The sequence below is a fragment of the Monodelphis domestica genome, chromosome 1, assembly GCF_027887165.1.
Source record: "Monodelphis domestica isolate mMonDom1 chromosome 1, mMonDom1.pri, whole genome shotgun sequence".
Classification (NCBI taxonomy): domain Eukaryota; kingdom Metazoa; phylum Chordata; class Mammalia; order Didelphimorphia; family Didelphidae; genus Monodelphis; species Monodelphis domestica.
Genome location: NC_077227.1, coordinates 208,584,732 through 208,605,532, shown reverse-complemented (window position 1 = coordinate 208,605,532; position 20,801 = coordinate 208,584,732). Strand labels below are relative to the sequence as shown.

The following is a 20,801-nucleotide window of genomic DNA, read 5'->3' as shown; positions in this document are numbered from 1 at the left end:
AAGAGGAGCATAGAAAAAGGATGAGAACTAGACTCAAGTGAGATCTTTGGCAGACAGAGGCAATGGGGGCTTGTTTGTAGGTAGCAAAGAAGTCACTGGAAAGTGAGGGATTGAAATCAAGACAGTGGGGATGACTGTAAAACAATTTTCCCAAGAAGTTGTCAGGGAATGAGATAAAAGCATCATATTGAGAAATTATCCTTAGCAAAGAGTAGGACCACTTTTTAAAAAAAAAAAATCCTTCTTTCTGTCTTAAAATTGATAGCAAGTATTAGTTCCAAAGCAGAAGACTGGTATGGGTTAGGCAATGGGGGTTAAGTGACTTGCCCAGGGTCACACGGTTGGGAAATGTATGAGGCCATATTTCAACCCAGATCGTCCTGCCTCCAGGCCTGAATTTTATCCAAGATACTCTCTGTCCACTGAGCTGCCTAGCAGCCCCTGGACCACTTCTTTACGTGAGACTGAATCAAAGAAGGGAAATGTTCCTCCAAAGGCTGGGATGGTCCTCTGGTAACAGAAGGTTCAAACTTCAAAAAGCAGAAGAAATGTCTTGGTTAAGAACCCCCCCCCCCAATCTTTTATTTTCCCCATCAGCATTTCCTCCTTTCCACTTCGCCCCTTCATTGAGGGAAGGGTGATTGCAAACATAGGCATCACCACGGCAGGTCTCCGTGTTTGTTGTCCACAGGCAAAGGAATGTCGGGCAGCCCCGACCTTCACTCTGCGGGTGTGACTTTATCACCAATACTAGGCTAAGGAGATGATGACATCAATTCAGCTCCAGTTGCACAGGTCACCTCTTCCTGCTTTTAATATTATCTAGTCACCATGCAGTAGGGAAGTGTTTCTAAAAAAGATCCATCCTGGCCACCAGGCCCATTGTCTTCACCTCACCCTGCCCAATGGCAATGAGCTGGCCACAGCATTCTGTGCCGTCTGTCATGCATGCTGGCTCTGGGCTTTGACGTCACTCCAGTAGGACGTTGCCCGTCTTAGGGATGGATGGTGTCAGATGAATACCCCACCCACCTGTGGCCTACTGAAAGTGCTAAATGCTCCCCCATGCCCCAAGAGTGGGAGGGAGGGTTTGGATGCGGTTTCTCCCAGAATGTAGCTTCTGGAAGCTATGAGATGTTAATTACTGTACTAGTCTAGCCTTTGCACATAGCCCTTAGGACCCCAGGACTAGGGAACCAGACTGTAAAGTCCCTCGAAAGGAAGGCTCCCACAAAATACTGTGTCTCAAATGTAGTAGGTACTCTGTAGATATTTACTAAATGGCTAGGTGGCACAGTGAATGGAACATCTGGTCTGGAGTCGGGAAGACCTGAGTTCAAGTTCAGTCTCCAATATTCACTCCCTGCATGACCCTCGATAAATCACTGCACTTGTTTGCCTCAGTTTCCCCACCCATAAAACGAAGATAAAATAGTGCCTACCTGCCGGGGCTGTCGGCAAGAATAAGATGAGATAATCATTGAAAAGCAATGAAAATCTCTGTCAACACAGTGTCTGGCACATAGTAAATGTTATAGAAATGTTAGGGACAATGATGTTGTGATAGGTCATTCCAAGCTAACACCACATCTGACAAACCGACAGAGAGAAGGGCCAGCCCTATCTATTCTAGGTAAAATTTATTACTAGTGCAAGCTTAAACCCCTGCTCTGCTAGAAAAGGTAGCTGCCCTCACTTGCCCTCATTGCCCAGATCACGTAGACAGCAGTTTCTTCCTGGGGATGGTAGGTTTCCCCAAAACAGCTTTGTGACTCAGAGCGGGAAGAAGGAAGTCCAGAGTCCAGGGCTCCTTGGTGATGCCTGAGGCAAGCAGAGCCATCACCTACCATTGACCTCTTCACTGCACGCCTTTCCTTCTCCTTCCTCTTTCCATGTTTCCCTCCTTCAGCCCCAGATGCTTTCCTACTTTTTCATTTTTAAGTGTTTTTTCCTCCTTCCTTCTCTCTTTCCCCAACTATTACTTCGTTGTGTGGCCATGGGTTTCCCAGAGCCACTAGTGGCCTTCAAGATAAAGAAATCTTTGGGTTCTCATCTAGTCCAAGTCTAGGAAGAAGGTTGGATTTTTGTTTTTTTTTGGTGTTTGTTTTGTTTTTGTTTATTTGTAAACTATGATGTTTTAGAGGGAGAAGTTTGATAGTTATGATTCCCAAAGACCGGATGGGTGTGATCTTACACTGAACCATCATAAGGAGCAATTTCCCTGAATAAAGTGAGCTAGTGAGGAATGGAAGGTGCTGCCCATCTCTTGTGAGTCAAGTCATGATTTCCTTGGCCCCTCTCCTATGACTTCAATCTTCAAAAAAAGGCTTGGTTCTGTTGAGTGACAATATCCTATGTTTTGATAACACTTTAGACATTCTGGAGCATTATCACAATAGTTCATTGGTCCAGACCTCTGTTTTCAATGGAGATGGGAGCTTCCAGTGTGGAAATACCCTCCCCATTGTTGCAGATGAGCAATAATTTGCTGTCTTAATGAGTAGTTGATGTCATTGAAAGGTTAAGTGACTTGGAACAGGTCAAATAGCTAATATGTGTTAGAAAAAGTATTTTAAATTCACAACCACAAGAGGAAATGTTCTAAATCACTAATAATAAGAGAAATGCCCATCAAAAGAATCCTGAGGTTTTACTTCACATCTCGCAAATCGACAAAAATGACCCAAAATGACAACAGTCAATATTGGAGGGTTTGTGGAAAAGTAGCCATACGAATATATTGTTGGTAGAGCTGTGAAATGATAAGCAATTTGGAATTATGCCAATAATGTGACTAAAATGTCCAAGCCCTTCAAACCAAAGATTCCATTACTGGACTTATGCCTCAAGGAAGTCCTTGAGAAGAAGAAATTCCCCATATATGCCCACAGAAAGCAGCATTTTCTATGACATCAAAGAACTGAAAACAAAGCAGATGCCCACCCACTAGGGAATGACTAAGCAAAGTATGATAAATGAATGTAAAGAAATATAGGAAAAGATGATTGTGAGGAATCCAGAAAAACAAAGATCTACATGAATAATACAGAGTAAAGTAAGGAAAGCCAATACTTGAACAATAACCACAATTGAAGCAAATAGAAAGAACAAGCACAACCAAAATATCAAAAGCAAATAATAAAATCATAAAGATAGAGCAGGATTCAAATGAAGAGATATAAGTAAACACCTCCCATACCACTACTTTGTGAAGGTGATAGGTCCACAGGTGCTATAAATTTCACATATTTTTGGATTTTTTTCAATATATCAATCAGTTGTATTGGTCTTTTTTTCTTCAAAAAATTCTGTTATATGGGATGGCTCTTTGTATAGCTAGTATTAAAAAAAACAACATCTTTTTACGATGTAAAAAAGAGAAAACAAAATAATTCCATCTCATTTACTCTTCCTAATAACCCTGTGACTTAGGCAAGATAGATGCAATTATCGTGATTGTAGGTAAAGAAACTAAAATCCAGAGAAGGTAACTAATGAATAGTTATGTGACCCTGGGCAAGTCACTTAACCCCCATTGCCTAGCCCTTACCACTCTTCTGCCTTAGAACCAATACATAGTATTGATTCTAAGACAGAAGGTAAGGGTTAAAAAAAAAAAGGGGGTACCTAATGGCCTTTTGGGTCAACCAATAGGTTAATCCATAGCCACACAACAGGCCAGTGATGAAAATGGAGCCAGAAAGAAGGTTCATACTTGTTAACAAATTTTCTACTATGCCACACTACCTCCAAATCAGCTATACACAGTATCTAGTTAGCTTCATGGAGCAATTAAATCATTAATATTTATTTTCTGCTGAAATAAGATCAACTATGATTTACTAAAGAGAAAACTCACATAGATGCTCGTCTGGATAGAAGACTCCACTCCAGAACACTCAATGGTGACATCTGGTTTTTGTCCAAGGAGATCTTCTACCTTACTAGCAACTTCCCGAGGGCTCTCCTCCTTGACCTGGTAGATGTAATTGGCCCCACATTCTTTGGCTTTTTCTAGTCGAGTAGAGTTTACATCTGAGGTTAAAAAAAAGGTGGCCCAATCAAGCAATGAAACCCCAAAAATGGATAAAGAGAGATAAAGGGCAAGAGGAACAACCAAACTCTTCCCTCTCAGAATCTGAGCAGCTTTGGTGAATGTATTCTAAAATCCTTAATAATGCTCTCTCCTTCCCTCCTTCTCTCCTCCCTCCTTCCCTCCCTCCCTCCCTCTCTCTCTCTCTCTCTCACACACACACACACACAGAAAACCTCTATCAATCAATTTCAACCATTTCTTAATAGAAGGACCAGAATATAAGAATACCTCAAAGGATCAAACTCTATCAATTGATGCAAAACTTTTTTATTTTATGCATAAGGCCAAGATATAGAGTAAGATGAAAATTTTTATTTCTAAGTAAAATTATCATTTGTTAGTAATTACCTGTATTTAGGATTCATTTGCATAGTTGGAAATTTTTTTTTTAATTTGTGTGCCAATCGGCATACCTGGTCTTTCAAATGTTAAGGGTTTGTTATGTGCCAGGCACTGAGGGAAACAAAGGAGAATCAAAATAGTACTTCTCCACATAGAGCCAATATTCTAATAGGGTAGCTCTAACATTACTTTAAACAGAGCTTGGTCATATCCAGCTTTGGACTTCTTAATGCAAAGGTAGTAACATAGCCTGCCTGGATTCCTACAGAAGGAAGAATTCCCGCCTTTGACAAAACTCCTCTCTTTAATGGCAGTGAAATGGAAAGGTTTGACCCTGAGTCTTTCTTGTCTGGCTATCATCTGGTCCTTCTCAGAAATCACAGTACAGGGGGAAAACCAAAGTATACATCCTAATCCATGCACTCTTCTACTATCATAATCACTGCCCACAAAGGCAACAGCTTTCTTCCCATCAAATGTGTTTTAAGGAAAGAGAGGCAGAGAAAAAGAGGTCTCACCAATCATTACCACTTCAGCTGAGCCCATTGCTTTAGCCACCAACAAAGTGACCATTCCAATTGGTCCTAAACAAAATAGAAAAGAGTTTGATATGAATGGAGTGTTGAATGTGTATGAAATATTCACCTGGTATGGGCAGGTGGCTATTTTCCATGCTTCCATCTCTCAGAGGAATCATAGGATCATGGATTTAGAGTCAAAAATGAGGTCCTGAGGCCATTTATTCCAATCCTCTCATGTTAAAGATAAGAAAACAGGCCCAGAGATTAAATGACTTACCTAAGGTCATACAGACAGAAGCAGGATTCAATCAAGGTCCTCTCCAAGGCCCCTTGTTCCAAGGCATACAACATTTTTAACCACTTGATGGAGTTGTCTTAAGACATTTCCAAAGATCAAAGAGGTTTCAAAAGTGGATCAGGTTAGATCAGGACCTCCCTTAAGTTTTCTAACAGTTTCTAGAGAGATCTTAGAACATTCAGAATATGTTCCCTTACTCCCCAATACCAACCCTCAAGGACCTACTCTAGAACCAATCAAATCTCCCCAAGTAGAAGATTCATAAACTAATGGGCCTTTGAGGACCAAATCAATCAAGTTTTAAATGATTATCATTGCCATTAACATCATCATTATTTAGCCTGGTCATCTGAGTTTCCTGGGTTTGCTACGTCTGAGAATCACACCCTTAGTTAGTTACCTAGCATTCAAAAATATTTCTCCAACCATCCTACCAAGTGCTTAAAATTCTCAGCATGGCATCTCTCCTATGGGATTTTTAAAATGTATCTTATAACTGAGTAAACTGGTAACATATGAGGTAGTTAACACCTTATCAGGAATTAGTTTGTCAGATTATTATGTTGACTTATTACCACCCACTTGTACCTAGCAGAGAGCAAAGTCCTAAAAGAATGGCCCATAGGACTGTTAAGTTTTGATGGAGAGGAGTCAAGTGGGACTCACTTCAGAGCCAACAGGACACTACAAAGGAGGTCTCTGGGAAGCCAGAGGCAATATGGAAGCACCAGGAATGTAGAAAGAGCTTCTGAAAGGAGATGAAGGGTTTAGGAAAGGTCAGGGAGAAGAACATCAGAGACAGATTACATTTACTTAATTGCAATTTTGCCTAGGACCAGGTGCCTATCTGTCTATCTCTTTGTCTCTTTTTAAAACCCTTAACTTCCACCTTAGAATCAATACTAAGTATTGGTTCCAAGGCAGAAGAGCAATAAGGGCTAGAGAATGGGGATCAAGTGACTTGCCCAGGGACATACATCCAGGAAGCATCTGACCCAGGACCTCTCATCTCCAGTCCAGGCCTGATTCTCTATCCATTGAGCCACCTACTTGCCCCATCTCTTTAGAAAGATTCCATTCTTCCTTCTCAATGTGCCCTCTCCCCATCTCCACCTCCCAATGCTCAAGTTATGATTGGTTCTACCAAGAACCAAACCAGAACCAGTCACAGCTCCAAAGCTGGGCGGGAAGAGTGTCCATACTTTAAGCTGGGGGTGAAGGTAGTATATAATAGGAATTGGGACTAAGTCTATTACATACCAGCTCCGCACACAAGGACCTTGCTTCCCAGAGTGACTCCCCCTCTCCGACAGGCATGGATCCCCACAGAGAGTGGCTCGATAAGGGCTCCTTCCTCAAATGTGACATTTTGAGGGAGTCTGTGGGATCACAAGACACAAATGCTTAGAGCTCAAGAACAGCATCTCCTTTTCCACAGATAAAAACCAGCTGCAATCACCCTGGGAATGGCATATTTTATTTGTCTTTTGTTGAAAGCACAGATAAAAGTAAACGAGATAAATCAAAAGCAGGAAGCTAGCCATTTTCTGGCAGTTCAACCCCATACATAACATTCACAAGGGTATGATTACTCTGGATTTGATCACGTGAAATACCTCAGCCATAAGAGAGGTGAAAAGATGGTGTCCTTTCCCATCCCAAGTCCATTATACAATTTCCTTTGGAGTAAAAAACTGACTAGCATAATAAGCACCTAAGCTCTGCTGCCAATCCAATTCTTGCATGTGGGTAAGATGCCTCTCTCCACGTGTAAACTATCTTTCCCTTAGACTATAAATTCCTAGAAGAAAGTAGTCAATCATTTTGGGTTCAAGTCTTTATAGTTAGGCTTTCTTTTCCTTTTAATTTTCAGACAGTTTCCGGGGGCAGCTAGATGGCTCAGTGGATAGAAAGCCAGCCTAGAGTCAGGAGGATATGGATTCAAATCTGGCTTCAGACACTTTCTAGCTGTGTGACTCTGGGCAAGTCACTTAATCCCATTTGCCTAGCCCTTGCCTTACTGTCTTAAGAGTTGTTACTACTACAGAAAGTAAGGGTTTAAAAAATAAAAGTTTCAGTCAGTTTCTTACCACATTGGCACCGATCAAAAAATTAATCGACAAAACCGGGAGGACATTGTACACAGTAATAGCAATATGGTATGATGATCAACTGCGAAACTTGGCCTCTCTCAACAATACAATGATCCGGGACAGTTCTGAAGGGCTCATGACAAAGAATGTGATCTACCTCCAATTCATATCAATGTGTTTATGGTTTTATTTGGGGGTTTTGGTTTTGTACGAGTGTGCTCTCACAACAATGACCAATGTGTATTAGGATAAGAATAGATTTTGGGTTTTGTTCAGTAAGTTAAGCAAAGTTTATAAGTGAGAACATGAGAAAATTCTGAAAAGCTGCCTCGGGCTTGGCTTGGAACCTGGAGAGCAGTGCAAAAGGTTGAAGTGGGTTTTGTTTTGTTTTGTTTTGAACCAACTGCTCCTCCTGTGGGCTGTCTCTCTGGAGCTTGGTCGGAGAGGTTGCTAACCCCTTGAGCTCCTTGGTGTTCCCTGTGTCATTTGGGAATATCAGGATCAGAGGTGACTGTTTGGCTGTGGACGGAGAGCTATTACTGAGAAGAAACAAGATTGCTTTTGTCTCTGAGTCTGGCAGAGGGAAGACAGACTGTTGGCCCAAGCTGGTCAAGAGCCATTCTTGGCCTACCTGGCCTAACCTTGGAGGCAGTATATATTTTGATCAATAAGGATTTTGGACATAGGTTTAGATAAGATAGATATTGGGATTTAAGATAGTATAGGGAGAAATAGGAAGGTTTTGAGAGTACTCGAGACACAAAGAAGAGCTTTTGCGGCTCAGAAGGGAGTGGGGAAAAAGCTTAGTACCCCAAATAGATTTTAGGGAACCCTCTACCTCAAACTCATTTACTACCTTTCCTTCTTTAAACCTTAATATATTAAATAAAGTTTGTGTTTTTGTAACCTGCCTCCAAGGAGTTTTTGTCATTTGCCGGAGTTTAACTACTCCATATCTTACTTCAACTTAAACTCAGTCAGATTGCTTTTATCAACAACAACATAGTAAGGGATTTTGGATAAAGTTTAATATCCACCCTTACATGTGGAAGTGTGTTTTGCATGATAATACATGTATAGGCCAGAAAAAAATTGACAAACATTTATTAAGCACCTACTATGTGCCAGGCACTATGCTAAATGATTCAAATGATCTCATTTGAATTTGAGAAGAAAAATCAAATGCAGTGATTTGGCCATATAGTCATCAAATCGTACCATTTTTTCTTTTTCTTTTTTTTTAATTTTGAAAGAGACAACCATGGCTGTCAGGAACAATCACTTTCCAAGCTGGAGATAGAAAAGGGTAGCTTTGTATGTATGTATGTATGTATGTACTACAGCCTAGCCTAGTCAGAGCAGACAAAGAAAGCATCACACGGAAGATGGCTGCCTACCACTTGCTGGGCTAGGGAGAGAGGAGAGGTCTAAATCTAGAGGCAGAGGGCTAAGGCTCTGTTTTCAGCTCTCTCACCAACCAACCAAATGAGCTTGTTCCAAATACTTGAGCTTCTCTTTTCTCATCTGTAAATGGGCAATAATCATATTTGTACTCCCTATCCCACAGTATTATTGCGATGATCAAGCAAGGGAACATATGGTAAGCACTCTGTAAACTGCCAATTGCTATCTAAATTTGGGCTATTATTATAAATCACCATTTGTTGCTGTTGTTCTCTCCCCTCCCCTCTTTTTTATTCATTTATCTTTTTCCCTTCTTTTAAAATTTTTTAAAAAATGTATTTAAAAAAGAAAACTCTTACCATCTGTCTTAGAAATGATGTTAAGTATTTGTTTGAGGCAGAAGAGCAGTAAGGGCTAGGCAGTGAGGGTTAAGTGACTTGCTCAGGGTCACACAGCTAGGAAGTGTCTGAGGCCAAATCTGGATCCAGATTCCAGGACTGGTGCTCTATCCACTGTGCTACCTAGCTGCCCCAAGACAACAGTATCTACCTTACAGTGATGGTATTAAGGACATGGCATTGTAAGTTGCAAATCCTTCTAGAAATGTGGGATAGCATTGTTATTGTTGTTATTTTGTGTTTTTCCAGCATTCTATGCCCCAAGGTGCTTTCTAAAGCTGGAGCATATGTTCTCCATTTTTACATTCTGTAATCTAAGGTCCTTTCCTGCTTTAACATTCTACATTCTAGCGTTCTGTGTTCTAATTTCCTTTCCATTTCTAATATTCTATGAGTCTAGAAACAGAGTGCCACCAAGCCATGCAAATGAAGCAACCTGATGGTGTCCTCAAGAGGGCTCAGGAAACAGGGCCAAAAGAGATCAAAATGATTAAGAAAGCAGCAGGAAGGGGAAAGAAGGAAGCAAAAACTCAAAAGTGGGTAGCACTAATAAGACTGTGTCTGGGTTAATAGTACACAAGAGAAGCCAGGTAGCCTCCTGAGAGGATGGAAGCATTCCAAGAAACATCACTGTCACGACCCAAGCACCTCCCTGTGGAACAGGTCCCTCATGCTTACTGGGCTAGACCTGGGCTTTAATCAGATTACTCTCATAGACACCTCTGAAATTTCCAGATCACTGCTCTTTCTGCATTAGCAAAGGGGAATTAGAAAGACTCCCTCCTAAGAAAAGAAAGGGAGAGAGGAAAGGTCATGGAACTATTTTCTAAAAAATAATAATGCTTGATAACACATATATACCCCAGATCAAATTGCCTGCCAGCTCTGGGAAGGGGGAAGGAAGCGAAGGAGACAATTTGGATCGTTTGACTTCAGAAAACTTATTACATGTAATTGGTAAAAAAAAATCTTCATAAAAAATAAAAATAAAAAACAATGCTTTATGTCTTCCCTCAGCTTCTTTACAGAGGCAGGCATCTATGACTGTAGAACATTGCATACATTGACCTTTTTTTCCAGAGGTTGCTTAGTTTTACTGACTTTAATCCCCTCTTCCTCCCACACCCTTTTTTATTCTTTAAGAGATTGCTCTATGCTATATCTATGACCTGAAGCTGAAATTCTTCTTTCCAACCCTAACCTCCCATTCTTCCCTGTCTCCCTTCCATCTCTCCTAAGCCTTTCTTCCTCTTCTCTGATGCCTGCAAACTCACCATCTCTCTGTTCTCCCAGTTCATCATCCCTATTCTACTCCTACTTGGGGCTTGTGACTAGTTCAACTATCTTTTGCCCTCCTCTTTTTACCTTCATTTTGCAATATTTTCTCTTTATTATTAGTTGGTTTCATTCAATTCAATAAATATCCTGGTGGCACCATGAATAGAGTGCTGGGCCTAGAGTCAGGAAGACTCAAATTCATGAGTTCAAATCTGGCCTCAGAGACTTCCTAGCTGGGACACCCATGAATGAATGAAGTATGGAGAGTCACAGGCGACTGAAAAATGACTTAACAACAAGAAATACCTATTAAGTCTGTGTGAAGTAAATATCTAGGAGACCATAAAATACTAGAAGTCTTACATAATAGGAGTCATAGACTCTGGTGTCTTTAATTTGTCAGCGCGGCAGGAGGAAGTCCAGGGATATGATGTGTGTAGGGACTGAAGTGAAACCCGGGCCACTTAAAAAAATCTTAGGGCAGGATTTAGATTGAGCTTAAAAAGCCAGCATGTGAAGCAGGTTCACTCCTTGTGCCATTTTGGGGGCTGATGAAAGGAGTTCTCTTGCAGCCATCCAGGCATTCATCAATGGAAGCCATCTCTGGTAAAGGGACCACACTGTGCTAGGAATCCAGGAATTTGGTCTCTTGGACCCTAGTTTTTTCCTGAACTCAAGCCCTCTCCTTGACTGGCCTTAATTTGTTTGACCTGGCTACGTGGGTAGCTGGGCCCATGGGGAATCCAAGATCTAATGAAGTACGTGACTGTAGGCTTTTGAGTTAAGCTGGTAAAATTTTCTTCTTTCTCTATTTCTTTCTCTCTACAAATAAATACTTATGATTAATATACAAAGTCTCCTAGATTAATTTCTATTCATAACAGGTTCAAGGCACAGAACTAGGAAGCCAAAGTTAAAACAACAACAATAACAAAGCTAAACAGGCACAGCAGAAAAGAGCACCAAATTTGAGCACCGAGCCTGAGTTTGAATCCTGATTCTGCCATTTACTACCTGGGTGACACTGGGCAAATCACTAGATGTTTCTGAGACTCAGACACCTCATCTGAAAAATGAGAGGGTTGCACTATTTGACCTCTAAGGTCCTCTGCTGTCAACATTCTGCTGAGAAGGAAGCAACATCCTGCATTATGGTCTAAGTTTCACAAGAGGAGGAGCCTTGCCTGCTCATCACTTCACTCCTGGACTATTGAAGTATATTGAAGTAGCTTGTTCATTGGTCTCCTGGCCTCGAGTCTCTTCCCACTCTAGTCCATTTTCCACCTAGCTGTCAAACTGATCTTCTATGACAGCCACACAAACACACGCTCAAGAAACTCTGGTTGTTCCCTGTCACCTCCATAATTAAATATAAAATTCTGTGTTTAACATTCAAAGCCCTTTTTAACGGCGCCCCTTACTAGCTTTCTAGTCTTCTTATTCCTTAATTGTGTTCACCTATCCTGTGATCAGTGACGCCAGTCTCATTGCTGCTCTTCACACAGGATAATCCATCATCTTCCAACTCAGTGCGTTTTTACTGGCTGCCCACCTTGCCTGGAACTCACTCCCTCTTCATCTCTGCTTCCTTTGGTTTCCTTGGCTTTCTTCAGTGTCAGCTACAGGCCACCCTTCTGCAAGATGCCTTTGTTTTCCACTCCTTTCATCTCAGTGTCTTCCCGTGGAGAGTTCAATTTGTCCTATATCTCTCCTGTTTGTAAATAGCTGGGTTTTAAAAAAATCCTTACTTTCCGTCCTAGTAAAAACTAGAAAGACAAGAACTAGGCAAATAGGGGGAAAGGGTTAAGTGACCTGCCAAGGGTCACATAGCTAGATGTAAATAACTGCTGGCACATTGCTCTTCCCCCCATTAGACTATGAGCTCCTTGAGAACAAAGAATGGATTTGGCAGGGGAAGTAGAGCTGCTTTGCATCTCCTCCATCCCATCCCAGTGCCCTTATCACAAATGGCTAAAATGCTCTTCCCACCCCACCCCCCTTTAAACCCTTGCCTTCTACCTTAGTAACTGATTCCAAGAAATAAAAGTGGTAAGGGCTAGGCAAATGGGATTAAATGACTTATCCAGGGTCACACAGCTGGGAAGTGTCTGATGTCAGATTTGAACCCAGGACCTTCCAGCTCCAGGCCTAGCAGGAGTCTCTATCCACTAGGCCTAGCAGGAGTCTCTATCCACTGAACCACTTGACTGTCCCTTGACATAGGTTCATTGAAACCAGTAGACAATAGGCAATTAAAGGTTGCTAGACTCCTTCAAACTTTCATAGTCATGTTATTAAACTTATGCAGGGCTCTGACTAGATGAGCTAATTCTAGCTTTGTATCTTCCCTATTTCATAGTTGAAGAACCAGAGGCACAAAGACTTTGTGAGTTGCTTGAGGTCACAGAGCTAGCAAGACTGGAACCTGAACCCAGGTCTTCTGAATCCAATGTTGCACTGTCCTCCACTCTGGACTCCCCTACCTCTTTGGCTTGCTGCTATTCCCTCCCTTTTGTTGGTGCTATTATTCAGTCATATCCAAGTCTTTGGGACCCATCTGGAGTTTTCTTGGCAAAAATACTAGAGTGATTTGTCATTTTCTTCTCCAGTTCATTGTACAGATGAAGAAACTAAGGCTGGCTGGGTTAAGTGACTTGCCCAGGATCATTCAGCTAATAAGTGGCTGAGGCCAGATCTGAACTCATGGAGTTCATGGAGATGTCTTTCCAACTCCAGACCTGGCATTCTATCCACTGGACCACCTACCTGTCCATTTACTCCCTACTAGTCCTCAGTCCTGAACAACCTCCGCCATCTGCCTTTTCTTGTCCTGGTGATAAACCCCAGAGGAGAAAGTCACACAGTTGTGCCTACTGGATGCTCACTGCTACATGGCAACCTTTTTATTCATCTCTGGTTGACTCTGTCACATTTTTCTCAGCTTCCCTCCTTATCTGTAAAATGAGAGAGTTGGACTACATGAACTCTAAAGTTCCTCATAGCTCTAGAGCTAATTCTTTCTGCCAAATACATAGTCTCACATTCATCCTTGTCCCTTCTCTCCCCTTTGGAGCCTATATCTAATCACTGAGTCTGAACAACATCTCTCAAATCCATCTCCTTCTACTGCAAACATATTCTCATTGAAAACAAAAAGGTCTCTCCTAACTCCAAGACCAGCACTGCCACTGCTGTACAATGCAGCATCTTATGAATCTATGATTCCAAGTAGGCTGTGCAGGTCTAAAAGTTTCCATTTTATAATAGAGAGAGCTGAGGTTCAGAAACATTCATTCATTTGTCAAATGCTCCCAATTCTTGCTCTACTGATCGTTCTATTTGTCCATACTGCATCTCTAGAGTAGGAATACCAAGGAAAGAGTTTTCTCTAGTTTTCTCTCTCTTTAAAAAAAAAAATCCTTACTTTCTGTCCTACTAACAACTCTTAAAACAAGGACTAGGCAATGGGGGTTAAGTGACTTTCCCAGAGTCACACAGCTAGGAAGTGTTTGATTTGAACCCAGGTCCTCCTGACTCTAGTCCTGGCTCTCTATCCATTGTGTTGCCTTGCTATTCTGTCTTCTCTGGTTCTAACACCAATGTCTCAGCCATCCATATCAGTAACTATTCATTGCTATAAATAATATTCTCTCTTTTGAGATTTGAACAATGTCCAGAAAAAAAATGGCTCTTGTAGGAAGCAGCCCATACTTATTTAGGGGTCTCTTGTCACAGGCAGACATTCCACTTACATTCCATGGTCTCTGCACACATAACTTAAGTTTCTTCTAGATAAGGTTAAGTTGTTAATTTAAGCATGTAAAGAGATTTGCGGCTTTAGAGGCTACCCTACAGGGCACTCAAATTCAGGTGGTCAAAAGACTGCAGCACATGTGGTTAGCACTGGAATCAAAGAACTGGGGAGTTTCAGACCTGGAACAAGTGGCCTCCAAAGGGCCAGCAGCAAGTTACTCTTGTCTGGGAATGAATTCCACACACAAGCCTCATCCAAATGAGGCTAGAGCCTTAGAAAGGTGGAAAGCTTAGCAAAGAACCAGAGCTGGCACTAAATATGGCTATTGGATTGAGAGCCAGGCTTAGAGATGGGAGGTCCTCAGATACTTCCTAATTGTGTGACCTTGGGCAAGTCCTTACTTCTCTTCTGCCTTGAGACCAAAACTTAGTATTAATTCTAAGACAGAAGGTAGGAGTCTAAACAAAATATATGATTACTGTTCTAGCAATTCAGAGACCCATATGCAAGTCCCCTAAGTTAATTCCATGACCCCAGGTAAATCACTTGATCTTACTAGGCCTCAGTTTCTTCAGCTAAAAAATGAGGGGATTGGAGTAAGATCTAAGATTTCTTCTGGTTCTACAAAAGTCTATTATAAGAAGAGGAGAGCAAACTTCTTTTTTAATTTTTAAAATAACACATTTCTTATAATAGTGGGTATAGTAGTGGTAAATTAAAAAAAAAAAACTTTCCTACTCTTCAAGTTCCCCATACACAGCTTTTCAATCAATGACCTAAACACAATCACTCTGCTTTATCATCTTCCCTATGGATGCCCTCATTCCATTAAAATACAAATCATGCTTTAAGGCTTACTCCTCATACTCCAGGGAATACAAGTTTTGAATGAGAATTTTTTTTCAAGTAGTTTCACTGGAACTTGCCTTGTTTATGAAACATAAACTCTGACCAAATTCTCACTAAAAGCACTCTGTGATCAAATTCCTCCAAGAAGAGGGTGAGTGATTTCTGCTGCCATATTCTACTTGAAAGCAAGAGTGCTATGGAAAGTCAGATAAAGGTATAAGACTAGTCAATGAACAAAGTGATTAAGTCAGGGGGACCTTCCCCTGATGAGGTTCAGTGTGGGGAGGAGGGACCAGGTCGGCCTTGTTGCTAGCAGTGAAGAAGTCCTACTAGAATGTCAAAAGCATGCTAGGAAATGCGTTGGGAAATATGAGGGGAAGAGGGACAACATAGGAGATCTTAAAAGAATCCTCAAGCAGATGCTAAAAGATGATCTTCTCTCATTCTTTCCTATTCCTCCCCACCAAAAAAACCCAAGAGCAAGCCATAAGATTTCTGCTAAGTGGAAGAATAGTGAATCATTAAGATGCATGAAGTACTAACTTGTAGCAGAAATCCGCGTTGTGCTTGTAAAACCTGCAGAGGTTCCCATCGTCTGGGGGCGTAGCACAGAAAAAGATGGTGGGGGAGAGATTGTATCTGCCGATCTTAAAATATTCATCGGTACATCGGGGAACACCAGGCTCAATGGCAACCCTGTCACCTGGAAGAAGAAAACAAGCAGCCTTAAATACACTAGGGCAGTGAGTGGCAGCTCCTGATGAAATGTGGGCCCTGGGGCCTTGTTCTTGATTCCTTGTTCTCTGCCATCAAAAGGAGACAGTCTGTTACCCTGGCTAAGTAGTAGGCACAGATGTTGTATAGTGCTGAATATTCATCAGTAAGTACCACAATGAGAAAACCTAGACTCCCTTACCCACCCCACCAACCCCACCTCACCCCAGAATCCAAAGAAATCCTGCCACAGATTCATGCTCTCTTGGTGAATTTGGGACTGTCCACCTTCTATAGGAAAAGGAGCCCTTTGGTTGATTTCTATAAAGATCAGTCAGTATGCCTTTTGACAACTCACAAAGTGGAACCAAATTGATCAAGACTTGGGGGAAACAGTAAGCTGACACACCATCAAGGCAGATCCAATGTTCTGTCCTATTCAAAAATAGGGTGACCCTCTCTCCGCGAAATGATAGAAATATCAGAGGCCGAGAGTTATGTTCTACCTGTCCTGAAAACAAGAGATAAATTTAAGATATACAAGTCATGAAAATTGGGGAACAATGAAAAGACCCCTAGTCTGGTCATAAGAGAACCTGTGATTATGGTTCTGCAAATCGGCTTTCCAAATCACTACTTATGTAACACTGGCATCATAGGGATCTCCAGTGACATCTACTGTACCACTACCCCTCCCCCCTTGTTTTACACATGGAGAAACTGAGGCCCAAAGAGGTTATGTGACTTGTCTAAGCAAATCACCTCTGTGGGTCTCAGTTTCTTCATCTATAAAACAAAGGGGGAGAGCACATTACATTATATTATTACATGTATTTCCAGGACTGCTTGGAAGGAACCATAGTACTGAGAGAGAGGGAGGAAGGGAAGGAGTGGAAGGAAGAGAAAGAGTAAGAGGGAGGGAGGAATAACTTATTAAGCACCTAATTATATAACAGGCACTGTGGCCAACTGCTCATATAAAAGCTGACTGAAATATTACAGAGTTGTATGGCAATAAAAAGTTATACCCCAGGATGCTTCTCTATAAAGGGAAAGGAAATAGGTTGTCCTATGACAATCACTAAAGGTGTGGGGGGTGGGGGGGCCTCTCTCTTAGTTACCGCTGGCAAGATTCTTGCCAGAATCCTCCTTAACTGGCTGATCCTTCATTTGGAAGGCGGTCATTTACCCAAGAGTAAATATGGCCTCAGAAAAGGCAGGGGAATGGTTGATATGGTGCTTGCTGTCCAACAACTCCAAAAGAAATACCAGTAATAGAAAAGATCTGCACACAACATGCATTGATCTGACCAAGGCCTTTGATATTGTCAGTTGTGAGGACTTGTGGAAGATCATGACAAAATTTGGTTGCCTGGAGAAATTCATCAGTATTGTACACCAGTTTCATGATGGCATGCTTGTACAGGTTCTGGATAATGGATGATGCTCTAATAGCTTTTCAGTAAGTGGAATGCAGCAAGGCTGTGTGCTTGCTCCAATGCTTTTTAGCATGATGTTTTCAGTAATGTTTCTGAAAGCCTTCTATGAGGACAAAAATGGCATTAAGGTCAGCTACTACACCGACGGTAAATTATTTAACTTGAAAAGCCTACAAGCTAAGACTAAAGTAGAGCAACAGCTGGCACACAACTTTCTGTTCACAGATGACTGTGCACTCAATGAAGCCTCTGAGAGTGAGATGCAACAGAGCATGGATCGATTTTCTGCTCTTGTATGCTCATTTTGGCCTGACAATCAACACCAAGAAAACCAAGGTTCTCCACCAATCAGCATTACACCATTTGGATATGGAACCATCAGTTACAGGAAATAAAGAAATTTTAATGCTGTGGATAAATTCACTTATACCTTGGCAGTATACCTTCCAGGGATATACACATAGATGATGAGGTTGAGACAGGCACTGTAACTCAGTGTCTGGATGGCTCTGAAGGAAAGTATGGTATCAGGTTGCCTACCAAACTGAAGGTCTTACAGAGCCATTTGTGTTGACCTCATCATTGTATGCTTGTGAACCTGGTAGTATACCAATGCCAAGCCAGGAAATTGAATTATTTTCATTTGAATTGTCTTGGGAACATCCTTAAGATCACCTGGAAAGAAAAGGTAGCAGTCACTGAGGTCTCTTCTTAAGCTGAACTGCCATTCAAACTACTGCAGAGAGTTCAAGTCCCACGAGCTGACCATGTCTGAATGTTGCACATTTGTCTAAAAGACAGATATGGAGAACTCCCACAAGGCAAGTGCTCATGCAGAGGTCAGAAGAAGCCATACAAGGACACTCTCAAGGTCTTTCCGAAGAACTCTGGTATCAATTATGAGATATGGGAGGCACTGGCACAGGACTACCCCACATGGGGTGCCCATATCAAAGAAGGCACTGTGTTTTATGAGCAATGCAGAATTGTAGTAGCTCAAAAGAAAAATGAGGTGCACAGATTTGGAGACATCTCCATCCCAAATGTTCATATAGTCTATTTGTGCCTGACCTATGGTAGAACCTTCCAAGCTCATACCAGTCTGATCTGCCATACTAAGTCACACTTTACACTGACCCTGTGAGAGTGATGCCATTTTGGTCCTCTCTTTGAGAATGAAGGACAACCACCACCATGTGCCACACAATGTGCTTAGTTATTTACAAATGTTATCTCATTTGATCATCACAATAACCCTGGAAGGCAGGCATTATTATTATCCCTATTTTGTTGTTGCTGAGTTGTTTTGTAGTTTTTTCCAATTCTTTGTGATCCCATTTGGAGTTTTCTTGACAAAGAGACTGGTTTGTCATTTCCTCCTCCGGCTCATTTTACAGATGACAAAACTGAAGCAAACAGGGGTAAGTGATTTGTCCAGAGAAACACAGAAAGATGAGTTCCTGAGTCCATACCTAGCACTCTATCCATTGTGTCATGTGGCCTCTTATCTCCATTGTACAGTGGAGGCAAACATAGGTTAAGTGATTTACCCAGATATACTCAGTCATACAGCTAGTAAGTGTCAGAGGCTAGATTTGAACTCAAGTCTTTGTGACTCTAGGTGCAATGCTCCATGTCACCTAACTGTTGAACCCTTTGGAGTTTCAGGACCTGAATTCAAAACTCAATGCAGTCATTTCCTAATGCTTACTTACCACAGGGCCTAGCTCATAGTAAGAGCTTAGTGTATGTTTGCTGATTCCTGATTATTACCTGTGTGACTTTGTTTCTTCAAGAATCTCTTGGTGCCATCTTTGATTCCCCCCTCCCTTTTTCTTTTTTTTTGCATATCATCTTATACCACTTATTACCCCAATCTCTTCCTGTAAATGATTCTTCTAATTACTATAATAGTGATGTAAAGATTAAAATTTAGGGGAGACTGGGGAGACTGAGGCAGGTAGAAATTAAGTTTCTCTCTGCAAGGAGTATTATATTTTTTAGAGGTTTATTAAAGGTTAAAGATTAAAGAATATACAAGTAAGAAACATGTGCCTAGGCCAGAGGCCTAGACAAAATAACCTCACATCACGCAAGAGACCGCCTGCTCCAAAACGGAAGTCCAAAAAGAGCCAAGAGAGAGAGAGCCCCTCAAAAGCCTTTGAATCAGCTTAAATACCTTCTCGATCTCGGCCCAGGTGAGATTACAAGGCATTCTGGGGAAGTGGAGCAAAGGCTCGTGGGGATTGTAGTCCTGTATTCGAGTCTATTTTTTACATTCCCTCGCATGATCATTTTTGGAAAAATTAATTTTTCCCCAAAAGGATCATAAAAACATAATAAACTTAAAAGATTACAATAGTGTGAGGATAAGAGAAAAAAGAATAAAACCAATAATTGCTGAACACATTGACAAAAAGCCATTAGGGGGCAGTCCCCTTTGGCATAAAAGTATACATACAAATAAATGTTCAATCAACCACACCCAAAGTTCAATTTTGTGCAACTTGTGGTCTGGAGGCTTCTTCATGGTGGCTTCTCCAACAGTTCAGTTCTGGATTTAGAGAGGTAGCATCTTCTTTACCTAAAATTCTTCTCAAAAGGAATTTAAACTTTGCAATTTAAATAATGATATTTTTTTACATTCCCCCGTGTTGTGGGTGATTGAAAGATTCAGAATCAGTTACGGATGCATGGCTGAGGTATGAGGTATATGAATCAATTGGCAAGAGATATTAAAAAGACATCAGAAAATCCAAAAGAAAAGAAAAATTTCTGGATGAAAATATAGACTATCAAAGTCTTATGTGTAAAAATTCCAAGTAGAAGAAAAATAAATCTATAACAGGTCCTTCAATCAGGGCCCAATCAAAATGATCTAAGTAATGATGCATTTACCCAGTCAGTGCCAGGACTACAGAAAGGTACCACACTATGAGAGGCAGAAAAGGGGACCAGATTATAGGAGCCAAGGTTTCAGGGATACTCGTCTGTGAGTATCTTCAGGGTGAGTGTGGATACAAGGAAAGCCTATGTCTTAACACATGTTAAACATAGTAACCTCGAGTCTTCACACTAGGTTCAAGACCTTTGTATTGGCCAAGAAGTGCATCAATCCATCCTAGATTGGCCTTTCTTTGGCCCTATGAAATGGCTCTTGTGTGTATCTCTTGTCCTGGAATCAGACAGAATCATTAAGCAAAGTCCCATAACTTTTAAATAATTAGTGGCATCATTTTTATAGTCACAAGCCTTTTAGGGCATGTATTAGCAAATGTATCTTAAACTTAAAAATCAAAAGGTTAAAGAAAATCTTAATACTGGTGACATGTGCTTCAAATATAAAAAGGTGAGAAAAAATAATAAAAAAAACTGAAAAAGTATATTGCACATGCAAGAAAAATATAATAATAAAAGAGCTTTAAAAAATTCAAAAATATAGCTTATAATCATTGACACTCTGTGTCAGTTAAGAAAATATAAAATACAAGGCTTTCTCACCAAAAAATGAGATCCATTTCCTCTTTGTATCTGGCCATGATCACTGTGAGTAGAAGGCAAATGAATTGAACATGGTTAACAATTTTTCATCTTTAAAAATACAGTAGTACAAAT

The 20,801-nt window shown here is 41.0% G+C and overlaps 1 protein-coding gene across 3 annotated transcripts in view; it reads right to left on the bottom strand.

The window, feature by feature from the left end:
- The window catches only part of SORD (sorbitol dehydrogenase), a 69,434-nt gene that overhangs the window by 10,017 nt on the left and 38,616 nt on the right, over positions 1-20,801 (bottom strand). For 2 of the 3 annotated variants that reach the window (XM_056810383.1, XM_007472473.2), the window contains 5 exons: positions 16,157-16,258; positions 15,577-15,736; positions 6,518-6,636; positions 4,957-5,022; positions 3,860-4,035 (listed from right to left, as the gene is read on the bottom strand). In XM_056810383.1, the coding sequence (XP_056666361.1) occupies positions 3,860-4,035; positions 4,957-5,022; positions 6,518-6,636; positions 15,577-15,736; positions 16,157-16,258 (623 nt within the window). The remainder of the gene's footprint in view (positions 1-3,859; positions 4,036-4,956; positions 5,023-6,517; positions 6,637-15,576; positions 15,737-16,156; positions 16,259-20,801) is intronic. The other variant, XM_007472472.3, reaches the window with a different exon arrangement.